Source organism: Periplaneta americana, chromosome 8 (assembly GCF_040183065.1).
Source record: "Periplaneta americana isolate PAMFEO1 chromosome 8, P.americana_PAMFEO1_priV1, whole genome shotgun sequence".
In the NCBI taxonomy this organism is placed as follows: Eukaryota; Metazoa; Arthropoda; class Insecta; order Blattodea; family Blattidae; genus Periplaneta; species Periplaneta americana.
This window is the reverse complement of record NC_091124.1, coordinates 151701851-151719873: the sequence shown is the minus strand read 5'-3', so window position 1 is coordinate 151719873 and position 18023 is coordinate 151701851. Positions and strand designations below refer to the sequence as shown.

The window sequence follows — 18023 nt, the reverse complement described above, 5'->3', positions numbered from 1 at the left end:
GCAATTTAATAAAGAAACGCCAAAAACGTGTAATTTGACGAAGAAACACGTAACATCTTTCATTTAACGAAGAAGCACACAATTTGATCAAGAAACACGTGAAATGTGTAATTTTACGAAGAAATATGTAAAATGTGTAGGCTATTATTTCGATGAAGAAACATGTAAAATTTATAATTTAATGAAGGATCACTTAAAATTTATAAGATGATGAAAAAACATGTACAGTAAACTGTAAATGTGATAAAGAAACATGTAAATATGTAATTTGATGAAGAAGCAAATGGAAAGTAAAATTTTGATGAATAAACAAGTGAAATTTAAAACTTTGATGAAGAAACACGTAATGTGTATAATTTGATGAAGGAACACATAAAATGTATACTTTAATAAAGAAATATGTGAAATATATAAAGGGATAATCCTGACATCATTTTTATTTTACAGAGAAAGATTTGGAAACATAGAATGGTGTTGGGTTTCATGCCATTCTGTGTAGTCTTAAACATATTTATTGTTATTTTATTGAAATTATTAAATTTTAGAATACGTATTTGTTTTAGTTTCTGATATTGCATTTGGATGTATCCATTTATTCCGTTATATTTTTTCCGCTAACTGCCATTTTGCAGCATATGGGTTCTTCTCCTTCATCATATAATTATTATGCTTTATTAGCTGAGATGGTCACTAATTGGTTTCATTAAATTTATTGTCTGACTATTAGACGGGAGTTGAACAGGAATGTAATCTACTGAATAATGCACAGTATAGTGGAATTTATTCAAACGGTACGCTTGTTTTGAAAAGTCCGAAATGAGCATTCAGTAGATCGATGGACTCTCGTCAAGCTGTAATTAAACTTTGCTTTTTATATCGCGAGTGCAGTGTGAATAGGGCGTGATTTGTTTACTCGTGTGTCAATTTCTGCTCGTGGCGGTTTGTATCTGTCGCAACATGCCACTCTTCCTGTACCAGCTTGCTTTTTAAATTGGTTTTATAATCCCAAAATGAATTTGTTTTTAGTTTCGTAATATTGTTACCGACTTCCTTTTATTTCACCTGTGAATTACACACTTTTTGTTCGTGCCCATCTCTTCATTTGCCTCCCAATGCTTCTACGGTTCCTTACTTTATGAAAGTAACTAAAAGGTATAGTGTCTGTATTCTTTTTGCACGATAGTGTTTTTGCTCTATTTACTGCTATTGTGTTAGGCGTTGAATGTTAGAATTCTCACACAGAAACTTGTTGCTAGGGAAACCATTGTTCATCACATAAAACTCTACTGAAATAGACCCATTACAGTGTACTTATTCTTACTTAGTTACCACTACAATGCAGTTTTGCGAAGGCTTTGGAATAATATTGTTCTACATTTCCAATGCAAAATAGGTATATTATATTTGCAATTTTAAAAAATATTATCGTACAAAAAATGTTGTACAATACAAGTTTGTGAAGTGCTCTGCTTGTTTTTCAAACCTTTCTTCGATTTTGTAAAAAGAACTTCCCAACCTTTGTATCGTAATATAGGGCAAAGTTGTCGAATTCCGTGATATCCCTAATTCCGTGATATGCTTTTTTCACTGAATGTCACGGGATTGGGTATCTTGCTAGGAAGTTCACCGATGTCTCAAAAGTAGGCGAAAGATGCCCTCTTTCGAGAAAGATGTCTGGCTCTATTGTTGAACGGCAAAGTTTTGACTGACATTCAATTTTAAAAAAGTATCACGGGAATAGGGGTATCACGAAAATAGGCAACTTTACCCTACTCGTACTATTTCAAGTACTATATGCAGTGATCTTGACATTGTTTATCAATGTAGTGAATTTCTATCGCCACAATCATGTCCTGAGGAAAAGCAACATTTTAGATTATTTTCCCGTTGCGTTGCTAAGGTGAGAAGAATGATATTGATTAATGGATCAATGGTGGAATGCCAGTTGAGATACCACAAATTCCACTCGGACCCATTGGAATTTGAATCCAGGACTCCAGCATAGAAAGCCGACGCTGAACCCTTTCGGTTAATAGAGATGTATTCTCTACCGAATTAAAATAGTTATTACCAACATTGTGTATTTCATTATAATCGTTTTAATTGATTTGCATCCCTTATAATAGGAAATTTCCGGGCAGTGTAGTACAGTACGCGGTCTAAGGCGTGCTTTCCTTATGGGGAGCGGTCCGAAGATTAGAGAGTTCGAATCCCGCCTCGGGTATGGATAGATGTCCCCTGTTAATATTCTGTCCTGTGTGTGTCTCTGCGGAGAGATCCCTACGCTCCGCTGTCCCTTGGCTAGAGGAGTTCCAAAAATGTGTCACTGTCTAGTGTGTGTGTGTGTGTGTGTGTGTGTGTGTGTGTGTGTGTGAGTGTGTTCACAGAATCGTCCCTTCCCCTACAGGAATTGGTGTCCTACAATAAGAGGAGAAGAAACGAAAATAAAGTAACAGCAAAGTAAGCATATGATACAAAAACAAGTTCTAATAACTCCAATATCGGCCGAGACGCTTTCCCGTCTATCCGGAGTTGCGCTCGGCAGCGGGTTCGATTCCCACTTGGGCTGCTTACGTAATTGGCTTTTTTCTGAGGTTTTCCCCAACCGTAAGGCGAATTTCAGGTAATCTATGACGAATTCTCGGCCTCATCTCGCCAAATACCATCTCCTTATCAACAATCTCATCGACGGTAAATAACCTAGTAGTTGATACAGCACACAGTGTGCAAAAACGCTAATCTAGATGGACAAAATTAATAACTTCTCTGGATTTCAACAGATTCTTATAAATATTATTGCGATGTACCGAATTACATATGATATTTCCGTGCAGAAATTCTGCGTCATCATATGATGAAGGGTGAGTGGAACAGAGAAAAATTCTCGACGGCACCGGGATTTGAACCCGGATTTTCTCTGTTCCACTCATCCTTCATCATATGATGATGCAGAATTTCTCCACGGAAATATTATATGTACTTCGGTACATCGTAATAATATATGATATGCGAAAAATAATCACTTAGTGATTTAAGACGGCGCTTACTCCATCGGATCCCGGCCACTTAGTCACTCATAACGAGTGCACCTTTGCGCATGTATGGACATTGTGCCACTGTCATACATCTATGACGCAGTGCATGAGGGCAGGCCACCAGAGGGAACCCAAGAGTGGAACTTAAACTGAGAGGATTCAATCCGACATCGGGATGGGAATCCGGTGTGGCTTAGTGGCTAGAGCGTCAGCACGTAGAGCTGAAAATCAGGGTTCAAATCTCGGTGCCGGAGAGAATTTTTCTCTGTTCCACTCATCCTTCATCATAGGACTCTTATAAAACTTTGTACAGATCTTATAGATTGCACATATTATTTGTGTACACACTCTACGTTTGAGTAAGAGGAACTATTCTTTATAGCGGTGATTTTATACAAAATTAATAACTTCTTTAGATTTCGACGGATTCTTATGAAAATTTGTACAGAGCTTATAGGTAGCACATACTTTTTTTGTACAAACTCTGATTGTGTTTGAGTAAGAGGAACTACCCCTTTATACTGGGTAATTTTAGACAAAATTAATAACTTCTCTCCTATTTAACAGATTTTTATGAAACATTGTATAGAAGTTATAGGTAGCATATATTGTTTGTGTACGAAATATATTTTCGGTTCCATAAGAAGAACTACCTCTTCACAGGGGATGCATTCACACAAAATTAACATTTCTCCTACTTAACAGATTTTTAGGAAACTTTGTACACAAGTTACAGGTAGCATAGTCCTATATTTTTTGTACAAACTCTGATTACATCTGTTGCTACCTGTACGCCTAATTGTTGTACAAAGTTTCGTAAAAATATATTATATACGAGAAGATATTTTGTCTAAATTCACCACTATAAAGGAATTCACCACTATAAAGGGGCAGTTCCTCTTGTAGAAAAATAATCAGACTTCGCAGACAAAAAGTATGTGCTACCTCTAACGTCTGTATAAAGTTTCATAAAAGTCTGTTAGATAGGAGAAAAGTTATTAATTTTGTGTAAATGCACCTGCTATAAAGGGGTAGTTTTCCTTGTGCAAACGTAATGAAAGTTTGTACACAAAAATATGTGCCACTTGTAAGGCTGTATAAAGTTTTATAAAAATCTGTTAGAATGCAGAGATGTTATTAATTCTGTTCAACTACTAGATTTGCGTGCTGATCCACGGTGAATTTGTTAAGGTTAGATAAACATGTGTCTAATGTATTTTTAACCTGATGTTCGATATCATGTGAATAGTTTTGCAGGGTTAAAGACTCGCACAGTGATTAAAAACTTCATTATTCCATTATTATTTTATGCTGTTAAGCCAAAAGTGAAACAGTTTCGCCGCGTTACCGTATACCCTATCACTGAAAAAAAAAATAATTACTGAAAAATGCGCAAGAACGTGCAAACTTTAAAACAAGGATTTAACACTCTAAATGATGCTGTATTAAATGGTAAAAGAATTGTTGTAACCGAACGTGACCCACTATACTATAACTCACATTATATTTGGAGAACTTTAAAAAATAGGCTATATTTTTCAATTGTAATATTTAAACTGTAATGTAAGAAGAAAAATACTTCCCAAAATTTAAATTGCAGTTACATTAGTATAAACGTAAGCTACCTATCTGAACAGACTACATGTCTCAAATCACAATAAATCACTATCAATTGGCACTTATTCACCCACATAATAAGCCTATATACGAGTGAACCACAGCGAGATATGTTAGAAAGAACTCGTTGTTCATACCCTTCTAAACACAGCTTGCTCCTGATAAAATAGTGAAAGCTATTTCTCACAGCATTCTTCAAATTTTAAAGAATATGAATTCATATTCATCTATACGTAGTTTAACAGCTCGAAATTTGATTTTTGTCTACCTAGATTGGGAAAATTGCACACTCTGCAACGTCGTTAAATAACCAACTAAAAGTACTCCAACAGTCACGTATATTCTATTGTACGTTTCACACATTTCGTAACAAATGAGTTCTTTATTATAGGCTTATTACAAAAAAAATGATGTTCTTGATTTTAATTTGTTTTCCTGAACTATTATTTACAAGACAAATATAAATTAAATTAGTTAAATCCGTGACGCAACAGCCCATGGCTGGCCAAGACCTACCAACCAACTGCTGGTCTCACGTCCACGTGCCTCAGCAAAGGTAAACGATCATCTAACCAGCATGAGTATAACGTGTGGACAGCAAGATTATCACTCTACCCGTTATAACTAGCTTACTAAACAAGATTTCGCTACTCACTGTAGCACTCAAAATTCATGAAGATGTGCAGTTGACACTGATCTCATACACAGGTCGAAATTTCATTAGAGATAGAGATTTTTTTCTTACTGAAGACTAGAATTAGCCCTCATTCTGTATTGCTAGTGCTAGGCATGATTGTCTATTTCTATTTTGCCTATACATTTTGATGGTGCCTGCAACAGGTCTTTCACGACACGAAGAAGTTTTACTCACCCGGTTGAGGATTGGCCACTGTTATCTGACACATGGCCATCTGCTACGTGGCGAGCTTCAGCCGGAGTGTGATCTATGCCATGTTCCACTTACGGTGGAACATTTTTTATTACATTGTAGAAAATATGACCGTGTCCGTCGGCAATATGGAATTCGGCCGACTCTTCGTGACGCTCTTGGAAATGATTTTAATTGTACAAATGCAGTCCTGAGATTTTTATCGAGTACTGGACTTGACAGGGTGATTTAGTTTTTGACCCGTTTTAATTATCCTCCGGACCCTTTACATCCGGAGGTTACACTTGTTATTTAGTATATAAGTTTTTTAACAAACTTGACATTCGGACCTTTTGCATCCGAGTATTTTAGAAATACGCCAGATAATTTATTTATGGTAGCATTTGTATTGTTATTTTATCTCTTTTTAAATATTAGTTAAGGTCAGTTTTTTCTAATGTTTTATGCATCACCCTGTTGAAACTGCATTTGTGTACCTCGTTTTAATCGTGACAACGTTTTTTAGTTCTTTAAGCATTCTGATTATTGTATAGTTTCTGTTGTGTAAAGAATTTTAGATAAGGGCGCAAATAGCCATAGATGCTGACGCGCCCTTTTTAACTAACTAGCAACAGGTCTTCGAATATTGTACTAGATTGTAGTAGTAGTAATAATAATAATAATAATAATAATAATAATAATAATAATAATAATAATAATGTTATTATTCTATTTAAATAAAGGTAGGTCTTTGTTTAAAATTGATAGCCATGCGGAAGGATATTATTGATTTATAAGGAGATTATAACTATATTTTATACACGTTGAGAATAAACAGCACTATCAAAGTAAACAGTTAAGAGGACAAGATTTTATATCCTCCAACTACAAAAGTGGTATTTACAACTGAATATGAAGAACAGCCAATTCTTTTCCTAAAAACGCGACCAACTCGAATAGAACTATGTATCTTTCAATTATTATTTGTGATTAGGAAGAAATTTTATTCTTGCTGTATACTTGGAAGAAAAGTGAAATTTGTACCGAACGATGGAGTCCTTCTTCCTACCTATTTTAAGAGCTGAAATTTTCACATTAATTATCATCTTCTTTTATTCCTCTTCTTCTTACTCTCCTCATTCTTCCTCTTCTTCTTCTTCTTCTTCTTCTTCATGTGATGAGCCTCAACACACTGTGCCTTCAAATTAATCATGCGATATTTTATATGGACGTCGCACATTTTTACGTCCGCAAATTATTTCTTTTGGTGGTATCATGTGCAGTGCACATAGTTCAGATACTTTTATATTCCTCTAACTTATAATATACTACTAATATCATTAGCCTTTAATTTTTGTTTCATATTTACATTTCTTATTCTATCATCTCTCGTAATTTCTTCTACAAATCTCAAGAATATTCTCTCTGCCGCCTGTAATCTACTTTCATCCATATTTTTCATTATCCAAGTTGCCATTACATCAAAATTAAAGAACAGTTACTGTTTTATAAGAAATATTTTCTTGTTTACATTTTCATGGTTGTTTTTAAAGTTCCACAATAATGATTGAATTCAATTATTTTATGTTCTAAGCCTATATCTTTTTTCTCCTAGATAATTTACAAAATAACTTTTTTAACTATCTTTAAGATAAAAAATGCTTATCTAAAGAAGTTTTGAATTGGAGCAATAATTCCATATCAGCTATACGTATATCCACTAATTTTGCAAATAAAACATTTCTTTTGCTTTATTTTCGTAATGGCTAGATTTATATCACTATTTCAAAGTCATCCGTACGTATATGTTTGATCGTTTATTCTCTGTCTGAAGAGGTTTTAGATTAGATATGTAATTTTGTAGTCCTACAGAGCTAATTACTCTGACAAAAACATTTTTCGAACATACAGTCTATACCATGTCATTTATGCAAGAAAGGAAAACATTATTAACATTAATTTCAAATAAATTTTCATTTTGTATCTTTTCAATAAAAATTATGTATAAAGTTTTGTACAACTAATTATATTTTATTTGCGTCATTACCGATTGGATTGGCTCGTAAGTACCAAATTTAAAACAATCTGTCAAGTAGTTTAGCAGAAATCGCTGTACACACAGACGACAAACTTTCTTCGGAATCAGAGATGTTGAAAACGCGTATTTCCCGGAATATCTTGAAATTATTATTTATTGCAGCATTTTAATATTATACAAATTCATATTCATGGTCTATCAAATATAGGATTAACTAACTAGGAGGTGAAGTTGGGGTTCAGTGTAATAGCTAATGTACTTACAAACTATTTTTGTGCGATTACTAGATTACACGTTCAAAATATTGATCCTCTCTCGCACAAGCGTGGTTCAGTACGCAGTCGAACTTTATTTTGCAAAATGTCACATAACCTGCGCTGTCGTATGTCTGCTGCAGCTCTATGAATCCTTTACACAAGATGATCCCTATCTTCCACAGTGAAGCTCTAAACTATTTTCTTCATAAAGCTGCAAAGGACATGAAATCAGGAGACTATGATGACCACGACATAAGTCTTCTCTTTCAAATCATCGTGCTGGTATATGGATATGGACGTATGAAATGCGATGGAGTGCTATCTAATTGCATATGTGTTCCTGTGTTATGGGTAATATTGCATCGAGAAAGTTTAAATCATTATTTTCTGTACCAGACATAAAAGGATGACGACACCAGGTATAGACGAAGCAAACACAATTGAATCATAATATTACGCATATCTTATGCCCAGTTTAGTGGGTCTGTGGAAGATAGATTTAAGAAGAAAGTTCATCATAGTTACAGTCGATAATGTCAACGCATTTAGATGAACTTTATAAAATATGTATATGTTGTATTCTATGCTTATTTTTCAGAAGTAAATGTCATTATCTAACCAAGTTATGAAGCGCTGTATGCACTGAATCATAGAAAATATAAGACAAAATTTATAATCATTACTTGTTCTACTCAAGTTGTACTAGTTACCTTACTTCTTGATATATCCTGTTTAATATATACATAAGTTACATAAACACATAAATAACATGGACATTTATAGATGCCGTGAAAGATTTAGAACTTGTCGGCAGATTATTTTTAACGATTAAGTCCAAAGTCATTACATAATAATTTATGGACATCGTGAAAGAGTTGAAAAGTTTTGAAAGGGTATGTAACTATTAATTCCAGAATGCTTATATGAACAATTATGGGTAGGCACTGTGAAAGAACTGAAACTTGTTGATGTATGTGAGGCTAATCCCAGAGTGATTACATTAACATTTATGGTACTGTGAAAGAATTGAAACTTGTTGATAAGGCGTGTGAGGTTAATTCCAGAGATATTACACAAACATTTACTGGTGCTATGAAAGAAAGGACACTTGTTGATAAGTGTGTGAGGTTAATTCCAGCGTGATTACATTAATATTTATGAGCACTGTGAAAGAATTGAAACTTGTTCACAGAATGTGTTACGTTTAATTTCAGAGTAATTATATTGTATTTGAGACTGTGAAAGAGTTTAAAGTTATTGACAGAGTCTGTAATGTTTAATTTTTAAGCTATTGCATGACAGTTTATGGTTCCTGTGAAACATTTTTAACATGTTGAGAGTATCTGACGATCAATTCCAGGGTCATTATGAATAGGCATTGTGAAAGATTCTGAACTTGTTGATAATGTTCGACGATTAAGTCCAGAGATACTTGAAAATGTATGGCCACCAACGAAAGAGTTGAAAATTGTTGACAGTGTACAACGATTAATTTCAGAGACTACGTGAACATTTATGGATATTATGAAAGAATTGGAACCAGTTGACAGAGTATGTGACGATTAATTCTTGAGTGATTGCATAATATTTGTAGTTACTATGAAAGAGTTTAAACTATTGACAGAATGGGTAACGATTCATTTTATTCCAGAGTGATCATGTACAATTTTTTGGTATTGTGAAATATTGGAAACTCATTGACGGATGAGCAACAATTAATTTCAGAGTTGTTAAATGAAAATTTATACATATTATGAGAGAGTTAAAACTTATTGATACAATGCGTGACTATTAGATGAGTAATTTTATAAAAATATTATAAGATCATTTAAGGATTAAATGTAACTAAGATCTGAAACTTATCAACAGATTATACAGAATGTATCTAAATTAGACCGACAGACTTTGGACTCAGATAGCTAACCTTTATTAAATCACTTCGTTTTAAGGAAAAATAGTCTGCGACGTTTCGTTTCAATGCAACAAGGTTTTATGTCATTAATGTTTCCACCCAGTTTGTTTACTCTCTCAGCTCAGTATCACGCTCCCACCCCAGCCCCAGTCCACTTAAGGAATGAAGTACGGTGTCATCTTACAGCTGAATACGGCAATCACTAGATATGTCGAGGTGGGCCCGTTACCTGGCCGACGCGTTCACCTGACTTCACTTCATTTATTTTTGTGGGGCCACATGAAGTTCCCAGTTTACTCGTATGGCACTCATTTGGATTCCGTAGAAGATCTTGCAGCACACATAACCTGCACAGCTCATGAAATGAGAGAATTTCTTGACCGCAGTGTATTGGGTTCAGACTGCTACTGCAATAAATGTTTTCCCATTTCTTTTTGTTTGCTTTGTTTGAGTATTTCTATATTTTTGGGTCAAATGAATACCTGTAACATTAATGATTTATTTATTAAATTAATTAATTTTCTAATAACTTATTCCCTCAATCTTGTCTTGTAAGATCGCCCAACTAATGACAAACTCATTTTGCACTGAAACGAAATGTCGCAGCCCATTTTTTCCTTAACAAAAAGTGTTTTTAAAAAGATCGTCTTCGTGTAGTTTAGACACACTCTGTGTATCGTTTTGTTTAAGACTCAAGTTTCTATACGTACCCAACATTCTGATGATGGGTTTTGTCCTGGAGTCGAGGTGTTTGGTCTCACCGGGAAACTTAATCATACGGCTGCGAATAGTAAGGCCCATGCGCACGTACAACACCACGATGATCAGCATGGGTCCCAGGAAGAAGAGGAAGGCGCTCAGTTCGCAGAGCAGCCACTTAGACGGCACGTTGTGATCCAACATGCCACAGTACGCTGACTCTGGAAGGCGGTTGTTCGATCCTACAAATAAATCACACACATAAATAATATTGTAATGGGTATATAGAAATAACAATGAGGAACAAGCGTTTTACTTTTGGTAGAAATTGGGTTCGTTAGGTGGAAAATATAAAAAGTGTAATTACATAATCGTTTACATTTAAAGACCACAGGGAACAAACATGGTAAGTCCAATTTTGTTAATTTTTGAATTATGATGCCATTCGATGGCTCAATGTGAGTACTTTTAGGTGGCGTAATTGAACTGGGGAAAAACTGACAAGTCAGAATATATAGGGATTTGAAAAATGACTGTACATGGAAATAACTTGATAAGTCCAGGTACAGCAAAGTAAGAAATTGGTAAGTCCACGAAAAGCGCCTAGTTTTCTTGTCATACATTGACTACAACTGGTATTGTGTTTCAAATTTGGTGAGTTGATGTGAATATTCTGTGGACTATTGCCGTACCCGTGACTTTTAAGAGTGATTATTTTGCTTTTATTGCCACTGTTAAGCAAAATTCCAGTTACTGTTACATTTTACAGCGTTTTGTGTGATTGTAGATGTTTGTTTAACACTGTAAACAGTTTAGAGCGTCTACAAAATGAATCGGCTCATGGCCAAGGCGTACGAAGGCCTGCATCATCGAGGAAAAGAAAAATTTTTGGCAGAATTAAAGACGTTTCAAGGAAAATTAGATTTAAATTTCACGATACTGGAAAGCAATGAACGTGTAGAGGAATTTCGGAGAGGAAAAAATATATATAAAAAGAGAGAAAGAAAAGGAAAGAAACTGCCCCCATAAAATATTCGACAGATATTGGAGAAAAATGGGAGTATATGAATACAGTACATCAGTTATTCATGGATTTAAAAAAGACATATGACTCGGTTAAGAGAGAAGTTTATGTAATATTCTTATTGAATTTGGTATTCCCAAGAAACTAGTTGTATTAATTAAAATGTGTTAATGAACGTACAACAGAGTCCATATAGGCCATTTTCTATCTGATGCTTTTCTAATTCACTGTGGGCTAAAGCCAAAGCAAGGAGATGCACTATCACCTTTACTTTGAACTTCGCTCTAGAATATGGCATTAGGAAAGTCCACGATAACAGAGAAGGTTTGGAATTGAAAGGGTTACATCAGTTTCTTGTGTATGCGGATGATGTGAATATGTTAGAAGAAAATCCACAAATATTAGGGAAAACATGAAAATTATACTTGAAGCAAGTAAAGAGATAGGTTTGGAAGTAAATCCCGAAAAGACAAAGTATATGATTTTGTCTCGTGACCAGAATATTGCACGAAATGGAAATATAATAATTGGAGGTATATTCTTCGAAGAGATGGAAAAATTCAAATATATTGGAACAACAGTAACAAATATAAATGGCACTCGGGAGGAAATTAAACGCAGAATGAATATGGAAAATGCCTGTTATTATTCGGTTGAGAAGCTTTTGTTATCTAGTCTGCTGCCAAAAAAATCTGAAAGTTAGAATTTATGAAACAGTTATATTACCGGTTGTTCTTTATGGTTGTGAAACTTGGACTCTCACTTTGAGAGAACAGAGATTACGGGTATTTGAGAATAACGTTCTTAGGAAAATATTTGGGGCTAAGAGGGATGAAGTTACAGGAGAACGGAGAAAGTTACACAACGCAGAACTGCACGCGTTGTATTCTTCACCTGACATAATTAGGAGCATTAAATCCAGACGTTTGAGATGGGCAGGGCATGTAGCACGTATGGGCGAATCCAGAAATGCATATAGAGTGTTAGTTGGGAGACTGGAGGGAAAATACCTTTGGGAAGGACCAGGCGTAGATGGGAGGATAATATTTAAATGGATTTGAGAGAGATGGGATATGATGATAGATACTGCATTAATCTTGCTCAGGATAGCGACAGATGGCGGGCATAATTGAGGGCGGCAATGATCCTCCGCGTTGCTTAAAAGTCATAAGAAGTAAGTATAGCTCAGTAAAATGTTAATGGATTTCACAAGTTAACACATTTTACTGCAGATCACACACAACAGGTCATACTAAACACTTGTTGTCACTTATTATTTGTAACCAGACTCTCTACATCTGGAGGATATTTTAAATATTTGCTGTTACATATTATTATTTGTAACCGGACTTTCTACATCTGCAGGATATTTTAAGTATCTGTTATTACATATTATTATTTGAACTAGACTTTCTACATCTGGAGAATATTTTAAATATTTTTGTTACATATTATTATTAGTAACCGCACTGTCTATATCTGGAGAACATTTTAAATATTTGTTGTTACGTATTATTGTTTGTAACCAGACTCTCTAAATCTGGAGGATATGTTAAGTAGCCTATTTGTTGTTACATATTATTATTAGTAAGCGGACTGTCTACATCTGGAGGATATTTTAAGTATTTGTTGTTACATATTATTATTTTAACCGGGCTGTCTAACACTGGAGGTTATTTTAAATATTTTCTGTTACATATTATTATTTGTAACCGGACTCTCTACATCTGGAGGATATTTTAAATATTTGTTGTTACATATTATTATTTGTAACCGTACTCTCTACATCTGGATGATATTTTAAGTATTTGTTGTTACATGTTATTATTTGTAACCGGACTGTCTACATATGGAGGGTATTTTAAATATTTGTTGTTACATATTATTATTTGTAACCGTACTCTCTACATCTGGAGGATATTTTAAGTATTTGTTGTTACATATTATTATTTGTAACCGGACTCTCTACATATGGAGGATATTTTAAATATTTGTTGTTACATATTATTATTTGTAACCGTACTCTCTACATCTGGAGGATATTTTAAGTATTTGTTGTTACATATTATTTGTAACCGAACTCTTTACATACGGAGGATATTTTAAATATTTGTTGTTACATATTATTATTTGTTACCGGACTCTATACATCTGGAAGATATTTTAAATATTTGTTGTTGCATATTATTATTTGTTACCGGACTGTCTACATTTGGAGGATATTTTAAATATTTGTTATTACATATTATTATTTGTAACCGGACTCTATACATCTGGAGGATATTTTAAATATTTGTTGTTGCATATTATTATTTGTTACCGAACTGTCTACATTTGGAGGATATTTTAAATATTTGTTGTTACATATTATTATTTGTAACCGTACTCTCTACATCTGGAGGATATTTTAAGTATTTGTTGTCACATATTATTATTATTATTTGTAACCGGACTCTCTACATATGGAGGATATTTTAAATATTTGTTGTAACATGTCATTAATTCAGTTCAGACTGTCTACATCTGAGAAGTAATTTAAATATTTTTCTGTTACGCGTCACTGTTTCTAACCAGGCTTCTACCTCTGGATAAAATTTGAAATATTTGTTGTATATCATTATTTCTCACCGCAATCTCTACATCTGGAGGACATTTTAAGTATTTGTTATTACATGTCATTATTTCTGTCGGTCTTGGAAAAAAAAATCATCGCATATATATGGCACACAATGATCTGATGTAAGCCCAAGTGTATGAACCCGTCTCAGACTGAGCCCTCATAAGCCAAGTCGAGTCAAGCCAAACGTGTATATACTACATAAACGCAACATAGCTTAATATGTGCTAATAGGCAGTTTAGTAAATTGTGTTTACGCGTAATATAAGCACGCATGATTTACTCGTAATTACAGACATCTATTACACTGATCAGTCTTGCATTGCACTACGCATATCACAGGCACTGCAATGCACACCATCCTCAGCTGATTAGAAGACAGCATAGATCACAAGCAATACTTCGAAAATTTACGAACAATATAAAATTTCCATGTCCGATTATGATTATGATTCCAGTTTGATATGCTGTCAACATTGCATCAGGGTGTATTTAAATAGACTGGAAATTGATAGTCTAAAATTTTCGTCAACCGATGAGACTTCTTAAGAAAAATTTCAAGATTCGTAAACTCATCCAGTACGTGTACAAATTTTTCTATTCTGCAGTATCTGTTACACAATGACTTTGTATTGCTTCTGAGTTTGTGTAGTCGATGTAATTCCTCGCCTAAGTAGGTTCAGCTTATTTTGGATTTCATCTTTTGATCTTTTGCCTTTGACTTTACTTCCTTCTATTGTGTAGAGCACTGTTATTTCGTCTAGAAAATTTGTTATTAGTCTTATTACTGAACGCATGAAAAAATTCACACTGTTTATTGTATTTAGTGTTTACAGGGGCGTGTACATATATGTATAATATTTCAGTTGTAGCCAACTGGTTTTCTTTTCTTGCTGTTCAGGATATTGTTGAAAGTATCAATAGCCCAAAACTATCCGGCCGTCAAGATTAACAATGTTGACTTATTCTGTCAAGAATCAATAATGATTAATTCTACATTAGCTAGTCCATACTTCTTAAATTCACTGCTTTATGCTTATAGTCATTATCAGATATGCTGGAAGTTCGATTTAGAGTGATTCTGCGACGGTCATGTACAGTGAGGGAAGTGAGGCGGTATGCGCCTGTATGAAATACTGCCACTGGTTTCTATGGCCAGAAAACGTATCGTTAGTGAAAAATGACATACCGTCACTGAAAAAAATGTGATACGTAAAAAATTGTTTATACATTTCTTCACAGCAAAGAGTACTATCTTTTTGCTTCGTAAATCTAAACCACAGCCTTCTGGAACTGTATTCAAAGTGTATTTAGAAACGTTTATTTGATAAGTCAACCCTTGGAATGCTTAAAAGAGTAGTATTTCAGTAGTAGTAGTATACATAATGGCTTAAGGTGGCCATTGTTGCCAATTTAGCGACTGTGTCATTTTGTTGTCGCACTTTTTATTAATAATTAATTAAGAGACTTAGAAGCCTTAACATTATTTTAAATGATAACTCTCAATGTACATTGTAAAATAATATAATAAATAAATGAAGTTACTTGAAATTATTTTATTAAGAACTTTAATATGTTGCTTAAGCTTAAAAGATTCGCGTTACTGACTGCACGAAGCAATTTATTGGATACATCATGTTTGTATATGTTGTAAAGGAGGGGGTATGCCTTTTTTTAAATCGAGATATGCCACGGGGAAAAACAGAGGTTTTTTCCTCACTGGTCATGTTCATATAACGTGTCCCAAAATGATTGCTCCGATTTCATAATTCTGTAAGTATCAATGATACAGCAACACAATTACTAATAGACAGGCAATCTCTCAAAGTTTAGATACATTATAAGTTCTCGATATATGAACCTCTAGTCCCACGGCACAAATCTAGGCGATATTGCAATTCCTCCCACAATCTGTGCACCATGTCACCATCTATTGCATTAACACGAGCTGTGATCCAAGGCGTAACTCCTCCCATGGGAAAAGAGTAAATATTATCCATTACGTACCCCACAGAGAAATATCGCAGGGTATTAGGTCAGGTGAGTACGAAGGCTACATAATCAATTTTTGTCTTCGACAGTGCAACGGCCAATTCAACGTTAAGAGAGATGAGCGTTGAGGCTCTCGCACACATGATAGTGAAAGTGAGATCGTAAATCATCTTTCTGAGAAATTAACTTCTCTCACTCTTCCTGCAGTCACAGCAGAACGATGATCACCGAAATTCAGGCTACAAAAAATAACACAAAACTCCCTGAGGTTTCTATCAGGGGAGGTTTAACTCTTATGATTCAAGGTGTGTATCTTCATTAAAGTTCGTCGGTTTGCAGCACTGGGGTCGAAGTGTTGTTAATTCTGTTTCAATAGGAATGATGGGGGAAAAACTGGTTATAGTCTAAGTGTTGCTAATCTGACAATTTGAAACATGTGTTACAAATAGCCTAATTTTTTAAAATTTCCAATTTTATGTCATTGTTATGCCCCGCTAATTTAAGGGATAAATTACGGTGGTCAAACATAGCAACTGTCATGCACTTCATAGCAAGTTTTACGGACAGCACCATGTATGCACAAGCCCTTCACGAACTGTACACGTTTGCATACATGACGCAAACATGTGGACTCGCATTGTCGAGGAGAACGCGGTATCAGCATTTCCCATAGCTTTATCCTCCACGCGCTAGGACGCGTGCGGGATTAGATTGTTCCATAGCCCTCTCTTGCTTTGAGACCCACATTAAGACCAGCTGGTCGCAGGAAATCCCATGATTTTCTGTATGTTAAGTTAACGCAAACCCAGCGTTTGCGTTGAGAGTAAGACTGGTGTATACGAAATACACTTCATCTCAGTAGTAGCCATACTTTCCTCACGCGGCCGGGATAGCGTCATGACGCGACCGAACTCATAAATACCAAAGGCTCATTCGGCCCCTTCCTCTTTCGAGTGCTCACTTCGAACAGATGAGTCAGTTTTGTGACCGCAAGTCAGAAGACGGTGAGAAGCATGTAAGTCAACCAATAGAAGCCGGGACCATGGCGTCCGCCATCGTCAACACTACTTTCGTTTTGTGTACTGTAAGTTATAATATTTCATCACATACCAATTGCTACTAGTGTCGAGAGATATACTAAATGTTACTAGTGTCCGAGTAATATACCACATAGAATATAATAAGGAAATATCAGTGCTTGAAATTCAGTGAACTGTGTATACTTCCAAGTTCTACTTGGAACGCATTTATTTAAGACGTAATGGGTTTTTCCGAGGTTTTTGAATGATACTACCTCACGAGATATTTTGATGGACAATATTATTATCAGTATTCGGTAATCCAAGCCGAATGGCACCTGATTCAACAAACGTCTTTGTAGGTAAATTCTTTAAATGATTTTACATTGTTTTACGAAGTTTGTTCGACTAATTGCACCTTACGTAACCAAGTTGACGCACTGAAGTTTCCATATTATTTCATTGTTTAATCAATTGCATTCTAATATAATCAATGATTTATTTTACCATTTTGTTTTCATTTAAACTCATGTAACTGGGTAGGTATACCAAGTAGGTATATCCTAGATTCTCTTTTATTGCTTAAGTAAAGTAAAGTAAAGTAAAGTAAAGTGAAATAACAAGAAACATTCATAACTCACTAGACCAGTTAAACATTCTGCAACTTTTCATAATAGCTGAATAGCTAAATGTATAACAGCATGTATATAAGAAAGTTTACAATACATTGTAGTATAACCAGTGAAATGACTTATTTGATTTGATTAAGTTAATATTCTTCGAGCCTGATCCAACCTGTGATCCTGTTCTTGAATACGCAGTACCTAGTTAAGGTAATAGCTCGACCATTACCATCCTGAAATATCCTGACGTAAACTAAAATAAACTGGTGTCAGAAATACCTTGACAAAAGTAATGATCGGTACGGCAGAACTACAACATAAT

General features: G+C 34.7%; 1 protein-coding gene across 1 annotated transcript in view; it reads right to left on the bottom strand.

Annotated features, from left to right (window-relative positions):
- The window catches only part of LOC138704254 (neuropeptides capa receptor-like), a 116811-nt gene that overhangs the window by 47783 nt on the left and 51005 nt on the right, over positions 1-18023 (bottom strand). Inside the window, exon 3 of the mRNA XM_069832128.1 lies at positions 10438-10668. Coding sequence (XP_069688229.1) covers positions 10438-10668 — 231 coding nt within the window. The remainder of the gene's footprint in view (positions 1-10437; positions 10669-18023) is intronic.